Source organism: Mustela nigripes, chromosome 4 (assembly GCF_022355385.1).
Source record: "Mustela nigripes isolate SB6536 chromosome 4, MUSNIG.SB6536, whole genome shotgun sequence".
NCBI lineage: Eukaryota > Metazoa > Chordata > Mammalia > Carnivora > Mustelidae > Mustela > Mustela nigripes.
The window spans coordinates 135,764,180-135,791,202 of NC_081560.1; the positions used below are offsets into that span (position 1 = coordinate 135,764,180).

The 27,023-nt window shown below is 39.2% G+C and overlaps 2 protein-coding genes across 2 annotated transcripts in view; one reads left to right on the plus strand and one right to left on the minus strand.

Annotated features, from left to right (window-relative positions):
• Positions 1 to 15,039, plus strand: part of SUPV3L1 (Suv3 like RNA helicase) — a 28,117-nt gene extending 13,078 nt beyond the window's left edge. Inside the window, exons 7-15 of the mRNA XM_059397606.1 lie at positions 2,308 to 2,385; positions 4,063 to 4,154; positions 5,340 to 5,520; positions 6,336 to 6,429; positions 8,300 to 8,519; positions 9,782 to 9,862; positions 10,240 to 10,416; positions 13,492 to 13,640; positions 14,300 to 15,039. Of these exons, the coding sequence (XP_059253589.1) occupies positions 2,308 to 2,385; positions 4,063 to 4,154; positions 5,340 to 5,520; positions 6,336 to 6,429; positions 8,300 to 8,519; positions 9,782 to 9,862; positions 10,240 to 10,416; positions 13,492 to 13,640; positions 14,300 to 14,735 (1,508 nt within the window). The 3' untranslated portion in view covers positions 14,736 to 15,039. The remainder of the gene's footprint in view (positions 1 to 2,307; positions 2,386 to 4,062; positions 4,155 to 5,339; positions 5,521 to 6,335; positions 6,430 to 8,299; positions 8,520 to 9,781; positions 9,863 to 10,239; positions 10,417 to 13,491; positions 13,641 to 14,299) is intronic.
• Positions 7,667 to 8,241, minus strand: LOC132016370 (thymosin beta-4-like). Its single transcript, XM_059397608.1, has one exon. It carries the CDS (start codon positions 8,173 to 8,175, stop codon positions 8,041 to 8,043), a length of 135 nt encoding a protein of 44 aa, XP_059253591.1. The 5' UTR covers positions 8,176 to 8,241; the 3' UTR covers positions 7,667 to 8,040.
• Positions 15,040 to 27,023: the final 11,984 nt, after the last annotated feature.

Consider the following 27,023-nt stretch of genomic DNA (forward strand, 5'->3'; position numbering starts at 1 on the left):
ACAAGTAGGCAGAGAGGCAGGCAGAGAGAGAGGGGGGAAGCAGGCTCCCCACTGAGCAGAGAGCCCGATGTGGGGCTCGATCCCAGGACCCTGGGATCATGACCTGGGCTGAAGGCAGAGGCTTAACCCACTGAGCCACCCAGGCGCCCCCCTGGATTATGTATTTTTTAAAACATTGATGTGATTACTATATTGTATTATCGTTCTACAACTTGCTTTTTTTTCTTCCACAGTCTGTTTTTAGATCTAGTCTTGTTATACATGTATCATTTGTATGTGTATCATATATATCATAAATATATATATAAAGTTTGTGGCTAAAATTCCATCTTATGACTAAAATTATTCATTCCCTCCCCTATTAAAAAATATTTAGATTGCCTAAAGTTTTTCACTAATGGACACCTGGGTGGCTCAGCCCTTTAAGCGGCTGCCTTCAGTTCGGGTCATGATCAGAGTCCTGGGATTGAGCCCCATGTCCCAGCTCCCTGCTTCGTGGGGAGCCTGCTTCTCCTCTCCTTCTGCCACTCCCCTCTGCTCATGTTCTCTTTCTCACAAATGAATAAATCAAATCTTTAAAAAAAACAAAAGTTTTTCAATATTGTATCATATTTCAGTGAACTTCTATTTAAGTAGTTTTGAAAATATTTTAAATAAAAATTAATTTTTTCTTACCACTAAGCAATCATATCTTCATTATAGAAAATACAAAAATAAATGCAAAGAGAAGAAAAAAAACCCTACAACCTCCCAATCCTACCCATCCGAATCAACAAGTATTAACCTTAACCCTGTGGTGTGTATTTTCCAGATTTCTTCTGTGTTTGTGATTGTGTTGTGTATGAATATACTTATGAGTGCATTGTTGGTGTGTATATTTAATTAAATAGGGATTATACATTATGTACTTTAGTTAGCTTTTTCTGTTTTAATAATTTTTCTGAGTAAATGAAGTTTTTTTTTTTAAAATGAGTATTATAAAAGTAGTACATTATAAAAATTTAGGTAGCACAGAATTTTATAAATCAGAATTCCCTCTTCTGTACCCTTGTTTCTAATCTTGTTTGTATATACCCAACTGCAGTAGGTGATTTTTAATATGATGGTTTTTCAGTATAAAATGTGCTTGCTTGCTTTTGTTTCCTAAATGTTACTGTGTGCATATTAGTTTTTTTTTCTTTAATGTGCTCTTCTCAACTCCTTGTTACTTGAGGAAGAAAATTAAAATACAGTTTACATGACTTAAAGAGAAGAAAATAATATGGTCAAAAGCATTTTGGCATTAGAAAATAAAATGAGGTACAGTTGTTGCTGTTGCGATGAGCTTAAAACCCCTAAGAATGAGCGTAGTTAAAGATCAGGGAATGACACTTGCTCTTCTTCCTGCTCCTGACATCTGCCTGGGTTCCTGTGATAGAGAAGCTTCATTGTAGTAGGGCTGTCTACTCCTTGTTCCTGGAAGTGTAGATACTTTCTCTTTTTTACTACCCTGTGGGTATGTTTATTCTTTTCTTTTTTCTTAAAGGTTTATTTATTTAGGCGTGCCTGGGTGGCTCAGTGGGTTAAAGCCTCTGCCTTCGGCTCGGGTCATGATCCCAGGGTCCTGGGATCTCTGCTCAGCAGGGAGCCTGCTTCCCTTCCTCTCTCTCTGCCTACCTGTGATCTCTGTCAGATAAATAAATAAAATCTTTTTAAAAAATTAAAATTAAAAAAAAAGGTTTATTTATTTTAGAGAGATCCTGTGCATGCATTTACAAATAGGGGGAGGGGCAAAGGAAGAGGGAGAGAGAGAAGCAGACTTCCTGCTGAGTGTGGAGCCCAGTGCACAGCTTGACTCCATGACCCTGAGATCCTGATCCTGAGCTGAAATCGAGAGTCAAACACTCAACCGAGCTACCCAGGCGCCACTGGGTGTATTTGTTCTTATGAAGCAGATTCTCCAAGCTGTCTCATAAGACAAAGGGACCCAGTAGATGCTAGATGGCCTGGGTTTGAATTTCCTGTTTTTAGATCTTACGCTTATTAACTGTACATGCTGTATAACCTTGGGCCAGAGATTTAACTTCTCTGGGCCTCAGTTTATTCTTCTGTAAAATGGCTAGAATGATGATACTTATTGTATATGTTTGTTGCCAAGATGAGTTGAGTTATAATTGTAAAGCACTTAGAGCAAGCCTGCTAGGAAAGAAGTGCTTAGCGAGTGGCGACGGTGGTGATGGTGGTGACGAAGCTTGAGTTGTGGTGCTGTAATTTGTTCATGACACTGTTTAAGTTGATTGCATTGCTCATGATAACTTCTCATTGTAGATGACGTGGCCGTGATCGATGAAATTCAAATGATCAGAGATCCAGGCAGAGGATGGGCTTGGACTAGAGCACTTCTAGGTTAGTGGTCTTAATACTAAGAGCTGTGCTTTGTGACATCTGCATGGAGATGCATTTCTCTGCTTTACATTACCAAATAGAGTCATTAGGATCCTCTCTTTTTGAGGGTTAGCCTAGTGTGAGTTTTTATTTCCTAATTATTATTTTAATAATGGGAAGTCCAGTTCTCTTACTATAAAGTTAGCATAACAAGTTAATTAAAGTTAAAATGTCCAAATCTCACCATCTTTACACAACCAGGATTAATATTTTGGTGTTTTATGATAGTCTTTTTCCTTGTGATGAGTATGGTATTTTGTGAATATGCTATTTTGTATCTTGCTTTTTTCCAGTTTTCTTATTTCATAGACTTTTTTTTCACACCACATACTAATATTGCCTATTCTCCATTGAAGAGCTGTGCTGTTTTTTTCCTACAGAGTTGAACATTTTTTTCTATTACTGATAGTGCTACAGTAAAAATTTTTGTGGCCATAGCTTTTTACTTACTTATTTATTTAATTAATTCTTTAGGATAGGCTCCTGGAATTGGAGTGTTTGAGATCCATGGACATGAATGAACATTTCCACTGCTTGATATTGGAGTGGATTTTTGATCATTGTGTTGTAGGTCATGTGTTTTGAAATTTAAAAACAAGTAGCTGAACTCCTTTAAACAAAGCGTATATATTAAAATCTGCAATTTAAAATAGATGACAGTGAATCTGCTCAGCGGTAAGGAGCTTGTAGTCTCATTTACCCTTCAGCCCTCAGCCTTTGAGACCTTAGTGATTCCATGGAGCCTAATTTGAAAAAGTAAGTATAAGATTCAGGGCTATCCATCAGAATGCCATGTTCTAATCCTGGCTGGTTTCACCCTCGAAGAGACTCAAAACCTCGGCCAAACCAGTTTAAAAGCTCTGAGACAATCTCTGCCCATTAGAAGGTTGTTATTTTGGGGCGCCTGGGTGGCTCAGTGGGTTAAAGCCTCTGCCTTCGGCTCAGGTAATAATCTCAGGGTTCTGGAATCGAGCCCTACATCGGGCTCTCTGCTCAGCAGGGAGCTTGCTTCCTCTTCTCTCTCTCTCTCTGCCTGCCTCTTTGCCTACTTATCTTATGATCTCTGTCTGTCAAGTAAATAAATAAAATCTATTAAAAAAAGTTTTTATTTTATTTTATTTTTTTTAAAGATTTTATTTATTTATTTATTTGACAGATTAGAAGGCGGCAGAGAGGCAGGCAGAGAGAGAGAGTGGGGGAAGCAGGCTCCCTGCTGAGCAGAGAGACCGATGTGGGGCTTGATCCCAGGACCCTGGGATCATGACCCGAGCCGAAGGCAGAGGCTTTTTTTTTTTTTTTAAAGATTTTATTTATTTATTTGACAGACAGAGATCACAAGTAGGCAAGAGGCAGGCAGAGAGAGAGGAGGAAGCAGGCTCCTTGCTGAGCAGACAGCCCGATGTGGGACTTGATCCCAGGACCCTGAGATCATGACCTGAGCCGAAGGCAGTGGCTTAACCCACGGAGCCACCCAGGCGCCCCCAAAAAAGTTTTTATTTTGAGGTTTGTATCAAAGAGATGATGAACAGGCTTGGTAAAGTTGTAAAGCAATAGGTAAGCAAAGCATTTTTGCTGTATTAAGGTATTATATATTCAATTTCATATCTTTAAACAAATGACTGATTTTGCATTTAACAGGGCTCTGTGCTGAAGAAATCCATTTGTGTGGAGAATCTGCCGCTATTGACCTGGTTACTGAGCTTATGTACACGACTGGGGAGGAAGTGGAGGTACTAGATTACATGCTTTGTTCTCAAGGTGGCATAGCAAATAGCCTAGAGTACCCCAGCAGTGCTTTGTAGGTCCCAGATAGTGGCACAGTCGGAACTTAACTGAAATAAAAAGAATGCTTCATTTCCTCCCAGTTGACTGGGTCATACATATTTGGTTGAATATCATGATGTGAAATCCTGGCAGAATGGCCAGCATACCCCAAGCCTTCCAAAAGTACAAGAAGACTTTTCATCTTCTCTTGACAAAACTTTCTGGAGTTTGAGCAGATCTCTTTAGAATTAACTAAGTCAGGAATGTTGGAAGTTTGAGGCTTAGCAAAAGTTCATGGTTTTCAGAGCCTCAGATGTCTGGTGTTAGGACCTTTGATATACATCTAATTGCTAGAGATAGTTTGTATCACTTTCTTAAATTCATAGAAAGTAACTGGTTTCCTTTTAATCCTAGGTTTTCTTTTGTTTTTTTATTGTAGTTCTTGAATAAGATGAAGGAATTTTTAAAAATTGGGCTTTTAGTTTTATGTTCAGCTTTCAGGGAGAGGCTAGAATGTAGTAGAAGAAAATCTGGGTTCTAGGCTTTGCTGTCATTAGCTTTACATTCTTAGGCAAATAGCAGAAGACTAGAACTGAAAGGACCTTTATCAGACCTGATCTTTTATATGAGTTCTATTTTACTTTTTTATAAAATGGAAATAATAATTAATAACCCTTCTGAAGTTATCAAGTTGCCATGAAAATTGAATATATGTAAAAGTGCTTTGAAAAATTTTTGAAATGCTATATGGCATTTTAGGGGTTTAGAAATACCAATGAGAATCGATGGTAACATTTATTATATGAAAAATAATGTGTTTTTTTGCACTTTCCTTTGAAAAATGTTGGAACTTGTCAGTTACTTTTAAAAAAAAGATTTATTTATTTATTTATTTATTTACTTATTTAGAGGGAACACAGGGAGGAGGGCCAGAGGGTGAGGGAGAAGCAGATTCTCCCTGCTGCAGTGAGCCTGATGCAGGGCTCGATCCCAGGATTTTGGGATCATGACCTGAGTCAAAGGCAGATGCTTAACAAACTGATCCACCTAGGCACCCCAATATTTAGCTACTTTTCATTACAGGTTTTCACTTATGTATTAATCACAAGAAGCTAAGTGTGTTACTTTAAAATATCATGTCTTTATTGTAGGTTCGAAACTATGAGAGGCTTACCCCCATTTCTGTGCTGGATCATGCATTAGAATCATTAGACAACCTTCGGCCTGGGGACTGCATTGTCTGTTTTAGCAAGAATGATATTTATTCTGTGAGTCGACAGATTGAAATTCGGGGATTGGAATCAGCTGTTATATATGGCAGTCTCCCACCTGGTAATTATTGGCTTTCATTATGACAGATATGAAATCTCTTATTTTTGCTGTTTGTGTCATGCTATGTATAGAGAACTTAGTAAAAGGTACTGAATTATGTCACTTGATAAACTAGTAATTTATTATGGGTCATATAAAATAAATTCCTCTGTTTCATCTTGGTGGGGAATAGAAGTTTTTAAATTCATAGTTCTTGCTGCTGCTGTTAGGCTATATTTTAAACATTGAGTTGATAATTTTTTATAGCAAGTCATTAAAGGGGCACCTGGGTGGCTCAGTTAGACATCTGACACTTGATTTTGACTCTGGTCATGATTTCAGGGTTGTGAGATGGAACCCCATGTTGGGCTCTGTGCTGGCCATGGAGCTTGCTTGGGATTCTCTCTTTCCATCTCCCTCTGCCCCTCCTGGCTCTCTCTAAGAACAAAACAAAACAAAAATATTAAAATATGAAATACCAGTTTGTTAATTGTGTTGAAGTTATAGTCCTGAAACCTTTTTTTTTTTTTTCCCTAGAGAGAGAGCACGAGTGTCAGTGGGGTGAGGGGGTCAGAGGGAGGCGGGGAGAGAATCCCAAGCAGACTTCATCCTCATCGTGGAGCCCAGTGCAGGCTTGATCCCAGGACTCTGAGATAATGACCTGAGCTGAAATTAAGAGTCAGATGCTTAACTGACTGAGCCATCCTGGTACCCAGAAACAATAAGAGTTTTATTCATAAAAATGGAGAGTAGGAGATGAGGAGTTCCAAGATATACTTAGTATGATGTGTTAAAAGACTGAAAATGCTGAACTAACATAAACCTTCTGATTTTAGGGACCAAACTTGCTCAAGCAAAAAAGTTTAATGATCCTGATGATCCATGCAAAATCCTGGTTGCTACAGATGCAATTGGCATGGGACTTAATTTGTAAGTAATTTGTTTTTAATACTCATGGATAGTCAGTGGGTTAGATCGCAATTAAACATTTTCTAATTGGCATTAGAATGACCAAACATTTAAGTTTAGAAGAATGGGTATTGTAATAGAGATCTGAGATTGATCTTGTTTATGTCTCTTGAGAGAATAAAAAAAATAAACAGCACTAGGAGTTTTGAGTGATACTCCCTACTACTAGCCTGTTATGTTATTCCATTGTACTTCCAATCTCAGTCAACAAGTGTGTGAGTGTGGGGCTAGGCGTTAGCTCTAGGAGTAACAGTATTATGCTTAAATAGTCCTCTCTGGGTAATCAAGGCAGTTATACCTTTGTGAATTAAAGAACTATTCAGAGCTGTTAATAGCTTTATTATATGTTAAATATAAATACACATTTATGTAAATATGCACATATTTATATAAATGTATATTAAAAATAAGTATATATGTTAATAGCTGTTAATAGCTATTTTGTTTTTGTTTTGTTTTTTTTACTAGAGTGTGTGAGAGGGGAGGAGTAGAGGGAGGAGAATTGCAAGCAGACTCCCTGCTGACCACACAGCCACCATGGGGCTTGATCTCACAACCCTGAGGTCACAACCCGAGCTGCAATCAAGAGTCTGATGCCACTCACTCCTCACTGAGCCACCCGTGGTAGCAGCCAACTTCAAAAGCAGTCTGAGAGTACTTTATGTGGTTTACTCTTATAAAAAATAAAAAGTTATTTTTGGGGTGCCTGGGTGGCTCAGTTAGTTTAGTGTGCGACTCTTGATTTCAGCTCAGGTCATGACCTCAGGGTCCTGGGATCAAGCCCTGAGTCAGGCTCTGCACTCAGCGCAGAGTATGCTTGGCCCTCCCCTCTCCCTTTGTTCTTCCCCCTGCTCGTGCTCTTGGTCTCTCTCAAATAAATAAAATAAAAAAAGAAAAGTTATTTTCTGTAACTTATTGAAGGATAATTTACGTACTCCACAGTTTACCCCTTGTAAATGGACAATTTTTTTTTGGTAAATGTACAATTTAATGATTTTAGTAAATTTACACATTTATTAAAAATGTGTAAATGCTATTTAAGGGGAAGAAAAAGAATTATTGACAAACCTCTTTTCCTTATTTTGTAAACAGTGGACAAGATTGTAAGGAAGCCTAACCTAAACTAGAATTGCAGTGAGCATTTCTGCAATGACCCAAATTATGGAGAGTTTTTTGTTTTTTGGTTTTTTTTCTCACATTTTAAACTTTTTATTTGCGTATTAAAAAATTGTGCATTCCAATACTTAAAATCATTCAAAGAAAAAAATGGCACTCTGACTAAACTGCAGTTTACCGCCCGGCAAGACACCTTGGACCAGCTTAGTTTTCACTAGTTGTGTCCACCCAGCTTCTTCCTTCGCTGGCATACAAGTTATTTTCCTTCCCCTGCCGATGTATAGGAGGTTTGGCTTCCCAGTCAGTAGTTCAGATTCTTTGCTAAGAACGAGGGGACCATAGTCATTTAAACTTGATCCAACCTCTTTGCATCTTAAAAGTTAAACAGCTAAAAAGAAGTAAATAAGAAGGCAATGCTTGTGGAATGTATAGTGCGTATCAGCGGCGCCTGCCTCATTACGATTCGCCCGCTTGCTTCTCCTGTTCAATCGTTTCTTTTGAAGGCAGTGGATTTTTCTCTTGTGTTTCTGTCTTCTTCAATTTCGACTTATCGAATTTCTCAATCTCAGCCATATCGGGTTTGTCAGGCATGGTTGCAGAGCAAGCGGAGCGAGGTGCGTGAGCGAGAGAAGACCGGTCTGCTCAGGAGCCGCCACCGAATGATGGAGAGTTTTTTATTCAGCATTCTGAGCGAGTACTTTTATTTCTCTTTCAGGAGCATAAGGAGAATTATTTTTTATTCCCTTATAAAACCCACTATCAATGAAAAGGGAGAGAGAGAAATAGAACCAATTACTACCTCTCAGGCCTTGCAGATTGCTGGCAGAGCTGGTAGATTCAGTTCAAAATATAAGGAGGGAGAAGTGACAACAATGAATCGAGAAGACCTCAGTTTATTAAAGGAAATTTTGAATAGGCCCGTGGATCCTATAAAGGTAAGATGTAATATGTTAATTACTTCTCCGTGGAGGACAGTCATTCCTTCCTTCATGTACCTTCCAGACTCTTGCTTCTGACCCCTGGAAATAGAAATAAGCAAAAGAAAGTTTTGTGCCGTGAAAATCATGTCAAGAAAGCTCTACTTTACTGCTTTGGAGAGGCATACCTTCATCGGAGAATGGTGTGCAAGTGAAAGGTCCAGATGAAACAAGTGTAGTGAACCTGATACTCCTTTAGTTCTTCCTGTCTGATGATGGGTCGAGGAGGGGCGTAGTTGCTTCAGGTGGGCACACAGCTGTGTCAACAGACCGAAAAATTATGAGAAGTTTGAATATTACATATCCTCCACAATGTCTGTAACGTGGGAGAATGTGGGAGAAGCCTTGAGTGTGGGGCAGAAACTGTACTAAGCGATACAACTTTGAGCTAGTAAGGACAAGGTTCCGTTTTGGTTAGTGCAGTTAGTTGAGGCAGCAGCATATGTATTTTAAGCAAACCGTTACAATTGAAGTTGCTTGGAAAATTCACTTATAAATTAACGTGGCTCGTTTTATTCTTCAGGGGTGCTGGTAAAGGGGAGTAGAAATGAGGTGATGCAAGGAAACATTCCTGGAGGAAGGCTGTGGTTGAACTAATTTCTGTAACTTTTGTTAAGAGTGCAGTTGATAATGACACACCCGCACTTTTCTCCTGTGTGCCTCGGTTCCTCATACTCCGCCTCCCTCCCATGACTCGTCTCTTCTTTCCTCCATTCATCCTTTGCTCTTTCTCTTTCCCATGCCCTTTCTCTCTGCGTATACTTAACTGTAGGCATTTATTGGTACTGGAATACCGTTGAAGAGATCATTGGCCTCCAGTTAAGACATTCTCTCCTGTATTTGTCAGTTTTATTGCCTTGGCTAAAGTGATTGATTTCCCTTGTTCGTTTTTGTTCAGTGAAGATAACTGAGACCCTGGAAAGCAGTTTTGGTACTCTGTCAAATCATCATAGATTTTAGGAGTACAACTAAGATACCTGCAAAAGATTGACTAAGTACTCAGTTGGGTATAATTGGTTGATTTTACTGAATCATCAGCTTTCTTAATTGGTAATAAATGGGAAAGTGATATATTGCTTTTTTCTTTTTTACTCAAATTCTTGTCATTTCACTAATTTGGCTAGAGCTTAGCCTATTCGAATATAGGAGTATTTTGAAATAACTTAAGGAAAGTTGTCCTTTAAAAAGAAAACTTAGAGTTGATCTTTCTTTTACTAAAGGCAGCCGGTCTTCATCCAACTGCTGAGCAGATTGAAATGTTTGCTTACCATCTCCCTGATACAACACTTTCTAATCTCATTGTAAGTAAAAACTCACTTTTAAATCTCTTCTAAAATCTAAAATTTCTTTTCTAAAAATGTTGGTATGTCAGACAGTTACAGGTTAACCTCCTGGGCATCAGTGAGTAGTCTGTTTTATGACGTTGCTGCCTGTGAAGTTTATCTTGAAGGTGGAAAAACATTCTCTCAGAATCTTCTGGGACTCTCGTCCTAAGGAATTTTCTGAGTATTTCAGGTTGGGAAGGCCATGGGGGAAGTCTTTTGGCTTGGGAAGGCAGTGGATTAAGGGGGGCTTTCTAGAAGACTTACAGATTTGAAGAGATTGTCCTTTGTAGACTTGAGCACTTTATTCCTGCCCACTTAGGCAGTCCAGTAATGTATCTTTCCCCCCGTCCCAGGATATTTTTGTAGACTTTTCACAAGTTGATGGGCAGTATTTTGTCTGCAACATGGATGATTTTAAATTTTCTGCAGAGTTGATCCAACATATTCCATTAAGTCTCCGAGTGCGGTATGTTTTCTGCACAGCTCCGATCAACAAGAAGCAGCCCTTTGTCTGTTCTTCATTGTTACAGGTAAGCCTTTGTCTTTGTATTTGCCTTGTTTCAAGTCCATGCATTTCCCCAAACAACACTTTGTTATATAAAGTAAAACGATTGGAGAGTATCTTTCAATATGGGATACTATATAAGAAGTTAAATATAAAGTGGTTCTTTTTTTCTTACAGGCACTTTTTTGGGGGTCAGGGAAACTGTTGCTTTGTATTTGGATTTATGTGGTAGCCTTTGTGAAGAAGCTAAAACAAAAACAAGTATAATTTGGGGGGGCTGGTTCTTTGCCTAATGATACACTTTTTTTTTCTTAATGGTTCTTTTGGTCTTCTTTTTAATATTTGTTTATTTGTCTGTTTATTTTAAGTAGGCTCCTTGCCCAACGTGAGATGTGAACTCACAGCCCTGAGATCAAGAGTCATATGCTCTGGGATGTCTGGGTGGCTCAGTTTGGTTGCATTTCTGCCTTTGTCTCAGGTCATGTTTCCAGGATCCTGGTATTGAGCCCTTCATTGGACTCCTTGCTCAGCAGCGAGCCTGCTTCTCCCTCTACCTGCTACTCCCCAACTTACGCACTCATTCTCTCTCTTTGACAGATAAATAAATAAAATCTTAAAAAAAATAAAGAGTCAACAGGCTCTACCAACTGAGCCAGCCAGATGCCCTGATACACTTCTTTCTTAATGGCATTGGGTAATATTTTTTGGAAATTCAGTTTTCCTAATTATAAGGCACTGAGTCAGGGATAGCTATCTTACGCTTTTGGTGCCAAGGTTCTAGCCCCTTTTCTTTTCATTCATTTGCATAAGGATACAAAACTCTGCCTCCTGTGGAGTACAGGATGCTCCCAGACAAGGGGGGGCAGGGAAGGGCAGTGGAAGCTGGACTTCCAGCCCCTGGCCATGTCCTCTCAGCTCGCAGAGCTCTTGCCTCTCACCCCTATTGCCTGTGGCTGGAGTGCTATCTCACTAAACCCCCAAAGGCCTCCTCTTTGAATCCTCCTCACACTCAGTCTCACTGCTGTCTTTTCTGTAGAACTCAGCATTCTGCATACTAACTGTGTTCCTACCAGATCTGTTTCTAAATTTATGCTCTAAATTACTTTGCAGTCACATAAATAATACATAAATGCTTTCTCACTACACTCAGTTAAAACACTACAGATAGGTTAAATTGGGTTACCACCCCCAATCCCAGTCTTCAACGAAGCTACAGTTAACAGTTTGTGTCACTGCAGACCTCTTCCATTGCGTTTGCCTACGTGTGTGTATACATATAGAAATTCTAGTTTTGTTGAGTGGGTGTGTTTTCCCATAAATGTTGTGATGAATTATTCTGCAACTTGCCTTTCTCTTTTCCCATTAATGTGTCTTAGAGGTATTGAACGTCCCAGGTATTTACCTAGAAAATATGTTACTTAGAGCTGATGTTTATGGGGGAGTTAGTTGGCATAAAGTTGAAGTTCATGGAACAAAGTCTCAACTGCTATAACCTGACCTGGATAGAGCTCAAGACCATGGCCTTGACCCCTTTTATACAGCTTTTGTAATGAAGCAGCAGCATTTTACTAAGGAGTAAGAGGTCCGGAATGGTATAGACCAACAGTCGCTTATATGTTCTGTTAGTGGTAGCATGTTACATTTAGAGATTTTTCCTTTTTTCTTGGTCACCATTACTTACTGAACTATAAAAGAGCTCAATCCTTTGGATGGTCTCTAATGCCCCCCTGGATGTTTGTTTGGAATCAGTGTTCTAGGGAGCTCCTTTAGGGCTGGCTGCTGGATGGAGGTACCTGATTGGCATCTCTCTCTTCCCCTCTCTGCACAGTTCTGTACTTAACTCTTTTACATACCGGGTTTCTACTAGTCTGTGGCCACAAATATTAAAGCCACTGTCTTTGTAAAAGAAACTGAGTTTGGCTTGTCCTGCTTTTAGCAAAGGTTAGTATGGTCACATTTCCATCTTCATGGCTATCCTGTTTGGCACTTATTAAGCTTAGTAGAATGCATGACTGAATTTAATAAAATCATAACTTTTTTTTTTTTTTAAAGATTTCATTTATTTGACAGAGAATGAGAGCACAGGCAGTTGGAGTGACAGGCAGAGGGAGAGGGAGGGGGAGAAGCATGCTCCCTGCCGAGCAGAGAGCCTGATGTGGGGCTTCATCCCAGAACTCTGGGATCATGACCTGAGCTGAAGGCAGACGCTTAATTGACTGAGCCACCCAGGTGCCCCAAATCACAACATTATTTAACCATAGTTGTTCTAAAACTGCCTTGCCTCTTGGAAGTATTGGCCTTGTTTAGGTTAAACATTTAGAGATAATTTTCCCTAATCAGCAAATGAACCATTTGAAATCAGCTTATTCTTGAAGCCAAAGATTTTAAACTCTTGTTCTAGAAATCTCATATGGTTGTGGTCTGTCTGCTGTAGGTAATACCTGTGTCATATGGTTGTGGTCTGATGCATAATTGTGCCTAGTGTTGTTGGGGAGTGGGAGCAGCTTAGTTTTCCAAGCACATTATCCAGCAGTGTCCTGTGGTTCCAGGAGGAGGTGTGGTGGTCTTACGGTATTGATGAGGAACCTGAAGCACAGAGTGGTGGCTTAGCCAAAACACCACAGCCAAGTGAAGAGGCAGTCTTTTTACCAGTTTGATTGACTCATAGGCAACCAACCCAAAGAGTTTCTTTATGATAAGGGAGGACATTAACAAGATACAGCTCATACTTGTAGTTATAGGACTGTTGCCTGAAGGGATAGAAATGACAGTCTTCCATGTCTGTCCAGAACTTAGAACATTAAATGTACATAAAAGTTAACAAGACCTAGGCTCTGGAAAGTTAGTTCTTGTACAATTTCTGATGCACATATTATTGCCCTGGTTTTGGAAAATGAAGGAAGCCACCCTCCCCTTCTATTTCCTTAAAAGTGTCTTTGTAAAGTATTAAATGTTCTAAAAATTAAGAAAAGTATAAAGAGGGAAAGATACCAGCCTGCATATTGAAACAACCACAGTTGATTTTTTGTTGTGCTTTCTCTTTCTAACTGCAGACCTAGGTGAATTTTGATTCTTCTACCATTCTTTTCTTTTCTTTCAGTTTGCCAGGCAGTATAGCAGGAATGAGCCACTGACCTTCTCATGGTTACGCAGATATATTAAATGGCCATTACTTCCACCTAAGAATATTAAAGATCTTATGGATCTAGAAGCTGTCCATGATGTCTTGGATCTTTACCTGTGGCTAAGGTATCACATTTTTCCTTTACGTACTCTTGTTTTTCTAAGTAATAGGGGAAATCAAAGATTTTAAGAGTAAATGGTCTTTTGCTCTCTCAAGTTAGACACATTTTTGCAGGATGTTTTATGTTATGTTTATTGTCCATTATGGCTGTTGAGCCTTATTTATAAACATTCTAAAAATGACTGAGGGACTTCTGTGATTCTAGTTCAGACAGGTAGGTGAGAAGGTTTACTAGACTGTTGCTATACAAATGGTGGTCCCTGGACCGAAAGCACTGGGACTACCTGGGAACTTATTAGAACGAGAGAATATCAGGCCCACCACAGACTTAATCAGACCACATTTTAAGAAGATCTCCAGGTGATTCACTTGTACATTAGTATTTGAAAGGTACTCTGCTAGCTCAGTGATTTTCAAAGGTGGGGCATGTCCCACGGGGGAACATACCAGAATCACTTAAGATGAGAGTGATGACCTATCCTCATAATGACAGTATCGCTCAGGTGTGCTGGGGCCAAAATAAGGGTTGATCAGAAGCACTGGACAGAGTTTGCAAAAACAGAACATTTGGGATTAATCAGTGTCAAGATGTAGTTACGTCAGTGAGATAAGTCCAATACTGTGAGAAGAGCTCTTGTTATAACCTAATGTGTCTCTTTCCCAGCTACCGGTTTATAGATATGTTTCCAGATGCCAGCCTTATTCGAGACCTCCAGAAAGAATTGGATGGCATTATCCAAGATGGTGTACACAACATCACCAAACTGATTAAAATTTCAGAGGCACAAAAGCTGTTGAATTTGGAGAGCTTGTCAGCAGAGAACCAGTCGCGATTGTCAGGAACTGTGAAGGGCCAAGCTAGAAGGATGCGTGGAGCCAAAACATTAGGGAATAAAGCTGCTGAGACACCCAGCCCCAGTGTGGGAGAGAAATCCCTGGCTTCCAGATTGGTACAGCAAGGCCTTCTCACTGCAGACATGCTGAAACAGCTAGAAAAAGAGTGGCTAACACAACAAACGGAGCATGGCAAAGACAAAACAGAGCATGGGACTCACTCAAAAGGGGCAAGAAGGAAGAAGAAGGAACCTGATTCAGATTAGTTTTACTTTATTTTTGCAAATAAAAATATTTTAAAACCTTTTTTTTTCTCATATGTATTTACTCGTTGCTATGGTATTGTGGCTATCTCTTACTGTTGTGTTTTTTGTTTGTTTTTTTGGTGTGGGAAAATAAGCTCTTAAAGATTTATTTAAGATTTAATTATTTTAACATTTAAAAATTACAAATTACAAATGTCTTAGAGATTTTATTTAAAATTTATATACTGGCCATTTGTAGTATAGCACTAAGATAATGCATTGTAAGGAACTGTGTTTGGGAATAAAATCCATTTGGTGAATTGTTTTGATCAGTTTCCTACACCATTGCTGAGGATGTCATGGATGGAGTTGGTCCCCCACCCGGCTTAAGACTTTTTTAGTAAGAGAGAGAGTAGAGGGAAGGGACAGAGGGAGAGGGAGAGGGAGAATCTCAAGCAGACTCTGCACTGAGTACAGACCCCAGTGGAGGGCTCGATCTCATGACCCCGAGATCATAAGCTGAGCCAAAACCAAGAGTCAGACACTCGATCGACTGAGCCACGCAGGTGCCCCATGGAGATATTTGAACCACATTGCTGTCTACTGTACCCATGTACCAGAGTCTGTTCTTATTGTTGGAATTAAGCAGGAACCAAGATAATGTTTCAGCCCTCATGGAGATTATAATTTGATGTGGAGTGAACAGAAGTTAGTTAACCAATAACTTCAGCTCTGTGAGGGCAGAGACTGTTGTCTATGAGTTCACTCTGTACTACAGCTCCTGAACTACAGTAGAGGCACAATCAATCTTTGCAAAATGAATGGTTGTAGTTTCAGAGAAATACTAGAAAGGTAGAATAAGGGAAGAGAGTGGCAAGGCTTTGGAGTTGGACAGATCAGGGTACAGTTTGTCTTATCACTGCTAAGCTCAGTGACCTTGCCCTCTTTAGGATTTGGTCTCTGCCTGGACAATAATGCATGCCTGGTTGGAATTGTCTAGTAGGTTAAGTGTGATGAGATCCTATTTAGCACAGGGCGTGGTATACAGAAGTGTTTTGTAAATGAACCTGGAGGTTTGGGTTTGTTCTGTGAATTGAGCTCTTAAGCTGTTTCAAGAGCTGAATGAGTTTCTTGAGCAATTGCTAAATTGACGCTGACTTCAGATTATGGATTAAACCTGATTTGGTTGAACGTGGGTCAAGGAACAGCCAAGTTTGCCAAGCTAGTCATCTCTTTCTGGCTTTTTCTTCAGTTGAGATGGTATTTCATTTACCTGAGATGGCAGTCTTTATTCTTCTAATCTTTGCTTTTGTGGAAATAAAAGCTGAACAGCTGGCACTGACTATATTTCACCCTTGTTTGTGGGTAAACAATATTGAAATGCCTAGAAGGGCATAATGTATTTTTTGATACTCTGCATTTGAGCAGCTTCACCTTCTAGAATTTGCTATCCCCTGTGACTTAATACTCCAGCAGACCTAGTCCATTCTTGCTCAGATGGGCTCAAGAAATACTCCTAAACTACCTGGATAATGGATGTGGGCTTATTGTATTTAAATGATAAGGTACATCACTTCGTGTGTCTTAATTTTCCCACTTTCTCCCGTTTGGGGGCCAAATTGGTAAGTCAGAGAAGACACTTAGGCAAGACAATTGCAAACAGAGGCCATTTAAGTGTTAGCAAAGCCTCAGATGAGTGGAGAGGGGCTAGGGGGTAATGTAAGAGAAGAAGGACTGCTTGAATGCTGAATTAAGGAGATTTTATAAACAGTGATAACATCATTTACCCTCTAACCCTTCTCTTTGTGGGGGAGGAAGAGCTTTGTGGCTAGGCAGAAGATACTGAAGAAAGATGACATCTGGTGAAGCAAAAAAATAAAAATAAAAATAATTGGGATGGCCCTGAGTAATTCTTTGCTGTGTGTTTACTTCCACAAATAGCCTGGTCTTCCTTCCACTCAGGTCGTGTTCTTGATTGTAAAACACAACTGTTTTGTTTTTCCTTGCAGTTTTCTAGTAGGTTTTGAATCCTTGGATTATCGTGGCTTCAGATGTCCATCAACATGAGGTTTGGATGTCCATTCCATCTCAGATCCTGCAGAACAGAGCTAGGTAATTCACTAAAATGTGGACAGTACATAACTGGTTAGGAATAATAACCAATGGCTTGTAATGCTTTGTTCATTGTGTTTGTGGACTAGTGTAAATCTACACAATTGAATTGGGTCCTTTGGAAAAAAAAACTTTGAATCACAAACATACAAAACAATCATAAAACACCAAAGTTTCTTACAGCTTAGAACTGGGAGTCTATAGTTATGATGCAGTCATTCTGCGTGTGTCCGCCTCAGACCTATTAGGCTATAATGAAAAGTTATGGTTTGTTAAGAGACAAGCAAATGGGTAGATGAGTCAGGCTATTTCCCTCCTCTATTTCAAAGCCATATAAAATACATAAACTTGAGCAGAGATAGCAATATTTATAGGCAGATTACTGAGTTATCACTGTTCTCTAAAAGCCTGTCACTTAACATAGGAAGATAATGTCAGAGATGATAAGTCACATTTGTCTTTATGGGCAAAAATGCTGGAGAAAAACAACAACAAAAAAACCTTTTTAAAATAGGATTGGGCTTAGAAGACAATTCAAGAAGCTACTTTGGTAAATTTGGGTAGAGGAGGTGTTCTTGCACTTGGTCCTTCAAGGCCCCTCTTTTACAGTCTACCTTAAAATTTGACACCATGTGCTCACTATCCACTTCATGGCCTTGAGAAGCCCCTGGTGCTTACAGAAGTTCTGGAAAGGCTTGTAACCTTAGTGACTACTTTGAACTGCTGATTGACACACTGTAATTTGCAGTGAAATTGATAATCCCTGCTGGGAAGTCTCAAGTCCTTGTAATCAGGCCAAGACATGTATGGTATGTGTGTGTGTATGTATATGTGTGTATACATACATATTTTTAAATGTAATTTGTAATGTTCATACATTTCTTTGTTTTTCTCTTAATAGCTATACACTCATTTTCTTAATACGTATATCACTTATTGTTATCCTTTTAAAACTGGTAAATAGGGGCACCTGGGTGACTCAGTCCTTTAAGCATCTGACTTGATTTTTGACTCAAGTCAATCACAGGGTTGTGAGATTGAGCCCTGGTCTGGGGCTCTATGCTCAGCACAGAACCTGCTTAAGATTCTTTCCCTCTCCCTCTGTACCCTTTGCTCGCACTCTCTCTTACTCTCTAAAAAACAAAACAAAACAGCCCAAAAAACAAACCTGATAAATAGATGGATGTTGATCTCATTGTATCTATAAAATTCCCTATGCATATAAGTATTTGAAGTGTAATAAATTTAAAACAAATTCATGATATAAATTCAAAACAAAGCTTTCTTGGAAATAAGAACTTTCCCATAAGCCATACTTCCATATATTAATTTATCTCTAATCTTTATACATAAGCCAAATAAGCCTAAGCTATTAAAAAATTTTTTTTTGGTCAAAGGACGGTATACACAGCTTGAAAACCAGAGGCAAGAACAATTGACTCTGTTACCTATTATAGTATTTACCTTATTGGTGCTACAGAATTTGTATCTCCTGCTATTTCCTAAGTTATTTTAAGACATTAGCTATTGATTTCCTGTTACTGTAGGTGAGGATTTAGCTTTCTTAAATCTTTTCTTAAGTCATTCATTCTCTCCATTTCCCTTAAAAAAAAAAAAATTTAGCTATTTGAGAGACAGAGTGAGAGAACGTGCATGAGCGGGAGGAGGAGAAACAGACTTCCCACTGAGCAGAGAGCCTGATTGCAGGACCCGAGATCATGACCTGAGCCAAAGGCAGGTGGTTAACCAACTTAGCCACCCCGGAGCCCCTCCATTTCGCTTTTGATACGGCTATTACTTCTTTTTGTTTTGTTTTGTTTTGTTTGTTTGTTTTTGCCTTTTGGGGGGTTGTTAAATCCGTATTTAGCAATTATGTTCATGATTTTTGTACTACTTTATAGGTCATTTCTCTATTTTCTAAACTATCAAAATCTTAGTTTATCTAGTGTTTATTTCTTAGAGCTCTTTATTATTTGATAATTCCATTTTTCGTTTTGAAAATAAGAGTAACAATAATATAGTATCTGTGTCTTGAAAAGAGATTTTTAGATGCACATTTAAAAAGAGAGATTTAGGGGCGCCTGGGTGGCTCAGTGGTTTAAGCCTCTGCCTTCGGCTCAGGACATGAGCTCAGGGTCCTGAGCAGGGAGCCTGCTTCCTCCTCTCTCTCTGCCTGCCCCTCTGCCTGCTTGTGATCTCTGTCTGTCAAAGAAATAAAATCTTTAAAAAAAAAAAAAGAGATTTAGATACACATCTGAGTCATGGAATTCAGAAGAAGAAAAGAATATGGCATTGAGGTAAAAAGAAGGTAAGGATTTTGTTGTTTCACATGAGAATGTTGGCATTCTAACAGCTGACAGTCCCCAGCTCTAAGAAAATAGATGTATTCAGTGCTCGGCTTCTTATGGAGAAGAAGCCCCATTAGCTCTATTAGAGGCGAAGAATCTCTACCTTGTGAGATGATGGAAGAAAAATCTCCCATGACTTGGTCTTTTAAATTCTGCACGGTGATTTAATTTCATCACCATCTGGCCCATGTACTGTGATTTGTGACTTTACTCAGATATCTATACAAATTCATAAAAATGATTTCCAGCTGAATTGTGAATTCTGCCTGCTGTTATTTAATTTTTAGTAATATTAGAATTCATATATTTTCTTCATAATCTTTTAACTAAATCTTGTCCTGATCTTAAAGCTATTCTTGCCCTTTTTCCTAGGCTAATGCTCTTCTTCCCTTATTAATGTAATCAATCATATCTTGTATTGTTATAGCAAAGTTTACAATATATGTGTATACATGACTTCACTTACTGACAACCCTGGTATATAGTATTTCTTAGAGGCAGTCATTAGTTGACTTTAAACTGTTTGAAGCTAATTAAGAATGTTGTAAAATGTAATCAGAGAATATAAGTATTTAATACTATCAAAGTAAAAAATATTGGAAAGTGTGTCAGAAAGTATGCTTTAAATCATTCCCAGAAAGTGTTTTTATTTAATTAATTAATTCACTAATTAATTAATTTATATGTTCAGTTAGCCACTGTATAGTACATCATTAGTTTTTGATGTGGTCTTATTAGGAAATGCTTTACAGATTTATATAAGCTTTTTATCAATTATAAATTTTCCTCATTAGCCCAAAGTTAAATTTCTCTTTTTGAACTTAAAACTCTTGCTAGGAAAAAAGTACTGAATTTTTTTTAATGTCATATAATTCTTCCACCCCTCCCTTCCAGTTCCATTGTTTTTAGTTATTTTATTCTAATTTCATGGATGCAATATCTTATTTCCCTAATACTTTAGGGGTTTTTTTTGTGTGTGTGTATGTGTATGTGTTTTTTAAAGATTTTATTTATTTATCTATTTGTCAGAGAGAGAGAGAGAGAAAGAGTGCACAAGCAAGTGGAGTAGCAGGCTCCCTGCCAAGCAAGGAGCCCGATGCAGGGCTTTATCCCAGGGTCCTGGGATAATGACCTGAGCCAAAAGCAGCTACTTAACTGACTGAGCCACGCAGGCGTCCTGATATTTTAGGTTTTTTAAAATTTTTCTTCTGTCTAATATATACATAATTTTTTTCTTGCTTGGTTAGATTTTTAAAAAAAGATTTCATTTATTGAGAGAGAGAAAAAGAGAGGGGAGGGAAGGGGAGAGGGAGAGAGAATCTGAAGCAGAATCCATACTGAGTGCAGAGTCTGGTGTGGGGCTCGGTCCCACAACTGCAAGATCATGACCTGAGCTGAAACCAAAAGTCAGATGCTTAACTGACTGAGACACCCAGGTCCCTCTGGTTGATTTCTACCTTTACTTTTGGTAACTTTTCTTGAGTGTCTAGTAATCTTTGGCTATGTTCCCATTTAAAAGTGAATTAAGCTTAGCTCTGTTGATACGGCTAGGGCTTATTGACTTCAGGGTTTTAATGTAGGTTGATTGGATCATAAGCTGGCTTTTTTTTTTTTTAAGATTTTATTTATTTATTTGAGAGAGAGACAGTGAGAGAGAGCATGAGCGAGGAGAAGGTCAGAGAGCGAAGCAGACTCCCCATGGAGCTGGGAGCCTGATGTGGGACTCGATTCCGGGACTCCGGGATCATGACCTGAGCCGAAGGCAGTCGTCCAACCAACTGAGCCACCCAGGCGTCCCAAGCTGGCTTTTTTAAAATTAAGAAATAATTGACATATAACATTGTATAAGTTTAAGCTGTACAAGTTGTTGGTTTGATATTTTTATATATTGCAATATGATTACTGCAGTAGTGTTAGCTAGCACCTTTATCATGTCATATATTTCTCATTTCTTTTTTGTATTGAGAACAATTAATATTTAATCTCTTAGGAACATTGAAGTTTCTGATGTAATACTGTTGACTAATCACTTTGTTATACCTTAGATCTCTAGAACTTATTGATTACTTGTTACAAGTTTGCACCCTTAAACTTCTCCCCAAATTCCTTGTTCCCTAGTGCCTGATAAATGCCATTCTACTCCCTGTTTTTACAAATTCAGTTTCTTTTTAGATTCCACCTATATTGGGTGCCTGGGTGGCTCAGTGGGTTAAAGCCTCTGCCTTTGGCTCAGGTCATGATCCCAGAGTCCTGGGATGGAGCCCCAAATCAGGCTTTCTGCTCAGCAGGGAGTCTGCTTCCTCCTCTCTCTCTCTCTCTTCCTGCCTCTGTGCCTATTTGTGATCTCTGTCTGTCAAATAAATAAATAAAACCTTAAAAAAATTCTTAAAAAAAAAAAAGATTCCACCTATAAGTGATGTTGTACAATATTTGCCCTTTTCTGTCTGACTTATCACACTTGGCATAATGCATTCAGGGTTCGTCTATGTTGTCACAAATGGCAGGATTTCCTTGCTTCTCGTGGCTGAATGATATTCATCTTTTTAAAAAAAGATTTTAATGTGTTTATTATTTTATTTATTAATATCTTTATTTATTTGATTTATCTTAAAAAAGATATTTATTTTTTTGACAGAGAAAGAGAGACAGCGAGAGAGGGAACACAAACAAGAGGAGTGGGAGAGGGAGAAGCTGGCTCCCTGCCAAATGACAGATGTGGAGCTCCATCCCAGGACCCTGGGATCATGACCTGAGATGGGATCATGACCTGACCTGAAGAAGACACCCAGCAACTGAACCACCCAGGTACCCCTCTTCTTTTTTTTAAGATCACCTTTATTTTATTTTTATTTTTCTATTGTCTTCCTTGTTTTTCATTCCTTTTTTTTTTTTAGTATTATGTTAGTACATGATTAGTTACATACAGTACATGATTAGTACATGATTAGTTTTTGATGTAGTGTTACATGATTCATCGTTTACATATAGCACCTAGTGCTCCATGCTTTAGAGAGAGAGAGTGTTTGAGACCGGGGAAAGGAATGGGGCAGAGGGAGAGAGAGAATCTCAAGCAAACTCCCCTCAGAGTGTGGAGCCCACACAGGGCTTAATCTCAGGACCTTGAGACCATGACCTGAGCTGAAATCAAGAAATGGATGCCCAACTGACTGAGCCACCCAGGTGCCCCAAAGTTAATAAAAAAAAAATTTTTTTTTTAAAGTAGGTTCCATGCCCAGGGTGGAGCCCAGTGTGGGGCCTGAGCTCATGACCCTGAGATCGAGACCTGATCTGAGACCAAGAGTCAGATGCTTAACTGACTGAGCCACCCAAGCACTCTAGTATTCCTTCTTTATCCATTCACCCATTGACAGACACTTAGATTATTTCCTTATTTTGACTATTTGTGGATAATGCTACAGTGAAAATATGTGTGCAGATATCCCTTCATGATACTGATTTCACTTCCTTCTGATATATACCCAGGAGTGGGATTCCTGCAATATGTAGTTCAGTTTTTAATTTTTTGAGGAGATGCCATACTATTTTCCATAATAATTGTACCACTTTACATCCCCAACAGCAGTGTATCAGGGTTCGCTTTTCTCCACATTCTTGCCCACACTTGCTATCTCTTGTCTTTTTGATCAAACCCGTTCAAACAGGTGGGAGGTGGTATCTTACTGTGGTTTCGATTTGCATTTCCCTGATGATTAGTGATGTCGAACACCTTTTCATATTCTTGTTGGCCATTTGATATCTTCTTTGGAAAAATGTCTGTTCAGGCCCTTTGTTCATTTTTAAATAGGATTGTTTTCTTTTTTGCTATTATGAGTTCTTTATGTATTTTAAATATTAGTCCCTTATCGGACATGTGGCTGGTAAATATTTTCTACTATTAGATTAGTAGATTATCTTTTCAACTTATTGGTTTTTTCCTTTGCTGTTTAGAAACTCTTTAGTTTAGTCCCACTTGTTTGTTTTTGTTTTTGTTGCCATTGCATTTGGTGACTTATCTAAGAAGTCATTGCCTAGACCAATGTCAAGGATTGTTTTCCCTGTGTTTTCTTCTAGAAGTTTTGTGATAATCTTTGATCATATTAAGTTACTTTTTTTAGTGGTAAAAGGTTAAGTGTCCAGTTTTATTCTGTTGCATGTGGACCTCCAGTTTTCCCAGCACCATTTATTGAAGAGACCATCCTTTCCCCCACTGTGTGTTCTTGGCACCCTTGTCAACATTAAATGTGGGGATTTATGTGTGGGCTCTCTATTCTTTTCCACTGATCTATAGGCCCGTTTTTAATGCCCGTACCATAATGTTTTGATTACTATACCTTTTATTTTATTTTATTTTTTTAAGATTTTATATATTTGGGAGATAGAGAGAACCAGGAGGGGGGAAGGGTAGAGGGAGAAGCCAACTCCCCATTGAGCAGGGAGCCTGATGCAGGACTCAATCCCAGGACATGGTATCATGACCTGACCCAAAGTCAGACACTTAACTGACTGAGCCACCCAGGTGCCTGAGTATAGCTTGTAACAGCTTGAAATCAGGTATTATGATACCTGTTCTTTCTCAGGATTGGTTTGGCTATTGGGTTATTAGCTGGCTTTTTTAGTATATTGTCCAAATATTAGGATCTATAGGGTTTAAAAAAAATAAAAACTTAAAAAATATTTAGAATAGTTTTAGAGGTGCAGAAGAGTTGCAAGAGAGAGTACAAAGCTCTCATATAGCCTATACCCAGTTCCCCCTGTTGTTAACATCTTATATAAGTGTGCTCTGTCTGTTATAATTACTGAGCCAATATAGATACATTATTATTAGCTAAAGCCCACAAATTGTTGAGAGTTCCTTAGTTCTTAACCTAATGTCCTTCTGTAGCAGGATCCCATCCAGGAGACATTGTTACATTTAGCTATCACGTGTCCTTGGGCTCCTCTGGGCCCTGACAGTTTCTCAGGCTTCTCTTGCTTCTGATGACCTCGACAGCTTTGAACTGGACTAGTCACATTTTCTATAGAATGTCCTTCATTTGGGATTTGTCTGATGTTTTTCTAATGATTAGATTGGAGTTTTGGTGTTTGGGGGTAAAGTGGAGGTAAAGTGCTATTCTGATCATATCATATCAAAGACACACACTATCAGCATGACATCTCTGATGATGTTGACCTTGATCATCTGACTGAGGTAGAGATTTAGCAGGTTTCTCTTGCATAGTGATACCCCTGTCTCCCCCTTCCATATCGAATTCTCTGGAAGGAAGTCATTGCAGCCGGCATTTCAGGAGGGGGTGTTAAGCTCCACCTCCTTGAGGAGGAGTTACCTACATAAAGTATTTGGAATTCTTCTGCAAGGGAGGTTTGTCTTTTCTTCCCCGTTTATTTATTTAGTCAGTTATTTCTTGATGTCAGCATGGATGCATGGATATTTATTTTACACTTTGTGTTATAGTCCAATAATACTTTTATTGCTCAAACTGTCCTATCTTTGGTTATTTTGAGGTATTTTCATTGGTTCCTTGTATCCCTTTGACATTTCCCCAACTTTTTTATTTTTTTCTTTTTGGCATTTACTTATTTTCAGGCACATGATGCTCCAGGCTCATTTTGTGTGTACCCTGCCGCTGCTTTAGAATCAGACATCTTTCCGAGGACCCCAAGTTCCTGTGTTTGTGTGTGTGTGGGTGCCCGTGCAGAATGGTATTAGAAACTTGTATCTGGGTAGCAGAGGTACACGTTGCTACTGAGTATCATTGCTTCTGGGGTCTTTCAGCTGACAGAGTAAGGAAACAGGCAAGTACACTAACCCAGGTACATATATTTATCTACAAATATTTATATATTTATGTGTGTATATCTCCATATGCACCTACATTAAGCTAATCATGAGTTTCTACTGATGTCTTCAACTGTAGTACAGTAGCATGGATCATGGTAGCCCTCTCCCCTTGCTTGTCGGTAACTTCCCACCACAGCAGTGAGAAGACCGCCTCCTGCCATCCTGCCTCCATTTAATGATCCAATTCCAGTGTCCACAGATAGTGGTTTCAGAATGGTTCAGCTGAGCTCCCAGGGGAAACAGCATTAGCAACCAGACTGCAGCACTCTACTTCTCTAGCTACTGTACCAGGGCCTGTGGGAGGTACAGAGAATAAACAGGAGACTGTTGCCAGGTGGACATTCTTTCTCTCATGACTTTAACTTAGTGAAACAGCAGGAGCAGGAACCCAAAGTTCTGAATGATTCTGTTAAACAGCAGGGGGCAAACGACCCCAGCAGAGCCTCAAAACCATGCCTTCTATGGGAGGGACGACATTGTGGGGTTGCTGGAGAAGTTCTCTATACTCTGGAGCTGAGCAAACATGAGCAGGAAATTCAGGGCCAGGTCTCAGGGGGCCCTGGAGTAAAAAAAGGAACGAGTTTAGTTGCCATGTGTGTAGTACATCTCACTCTTCCTCAAGCCCCAGTTACTTGGGTATTGTTCCTTTTGCCGTTGGTCTGGCTAACTCCACTCCCTTCCAAATGTACTGAGGTCAGCATCTTTTCTCCCCATTCCCTTCAGTAAGGCTATCTCACACATGTGTGATACAGTTAGAGTCTTCTATCTGCATTACACCTGTGATCTTCTAAGTATTTTCTTAAATTCACCTATGTTAAATTCATTCTTTATGCTATAAGGTTCTGTGGGTTTTGACAGACATACTGTGTTATGTATTTAATGTTACAGCATCATGCAGGACAATTTCCCTGCCCTAAAAAAACACTCCTGTGCCTCACTTAATCCTCTTCTTCAGACCCGACAATCACTGATCTGCCTACTGTCGCTATAGTATTGCCTTTTCCACATCTAAGGCCATTTAGTTCTAGCAGAGGAAAGACTGGATCCCCACTGAGGGAGAAAGGGATGTATACAGACAGATGTCTGCTGGCAGAAACTGGGCAGAAAAAAATGGTTTGGAGTCTCATTGTTCAGTTTCAGGGTTTCACTTGGTGGCCGTATTTTCTGTCTTGTGCCTCACTCCCACTGCTTATGGTGCCTGAGGTCCCAGGTCCAGAGGCTTTGGCGTTCGAGCTCTCCAGAGATTAAAGCCCGCACTGTCTGGGAAGGCTGGTGGTTGGTCAGCCACCATTACTTTAGGTGGAGAAGCACACCTGGTGCCTGCTTTTGAAAATATCGTCTTTGTAGCCAATCTCCCATTTTTGGTTCTACATCTTGCCTCTTGCTCTTCCAAGGAACTAGGGCCCCCGATTCCTGAGCATTTCTAAAGTTAAAAATGTCATCACTCATTTCTCTGCAAAATCACCCTCCGCAGTCACTTGAGTTTCAGTGTTTCCTCTGCTATGCTAGGCTGTCAGCTTTCTGTCTTCCAAAATTAAGCTAAGATCGCTTATTAATCACTATTTCATTTCTCTTTTCCTGGTGAGTTTGCCCAGTGTTTAACCAGAAGTCCTGTTTGGTTTTAGAAATTTCGTATTTTGTGCAATTGAGATTGTAACTACTATGAAAAATGTTAACAGCCACAGGAATTGCATTTCCTTGTAGAACTCGTTTCTCCTTGGTATGTATGTTGCAAATACAGTTCTTAATGTAGTTGTGATAAAAATAATTGTGTGCAGTTAATTTCTCCATGAGCATTTCCAACCTTTTCTTGGTCAGGAGTGAACCTACAAAAAATGATCAGTAGCATTCTTTTGAAACTTGCTGAAGTTAACATTTCTGCTTCATTTGTGGTTGCTCCTAGAGACACCATCATAACCGTAACTGTTGGCAGGGTTTGGAAATTTCTACATTGAATTTCTTGTATGGAAGTTTGCTCTCTTACACATTCTATTATTCTTTTGCAACAAG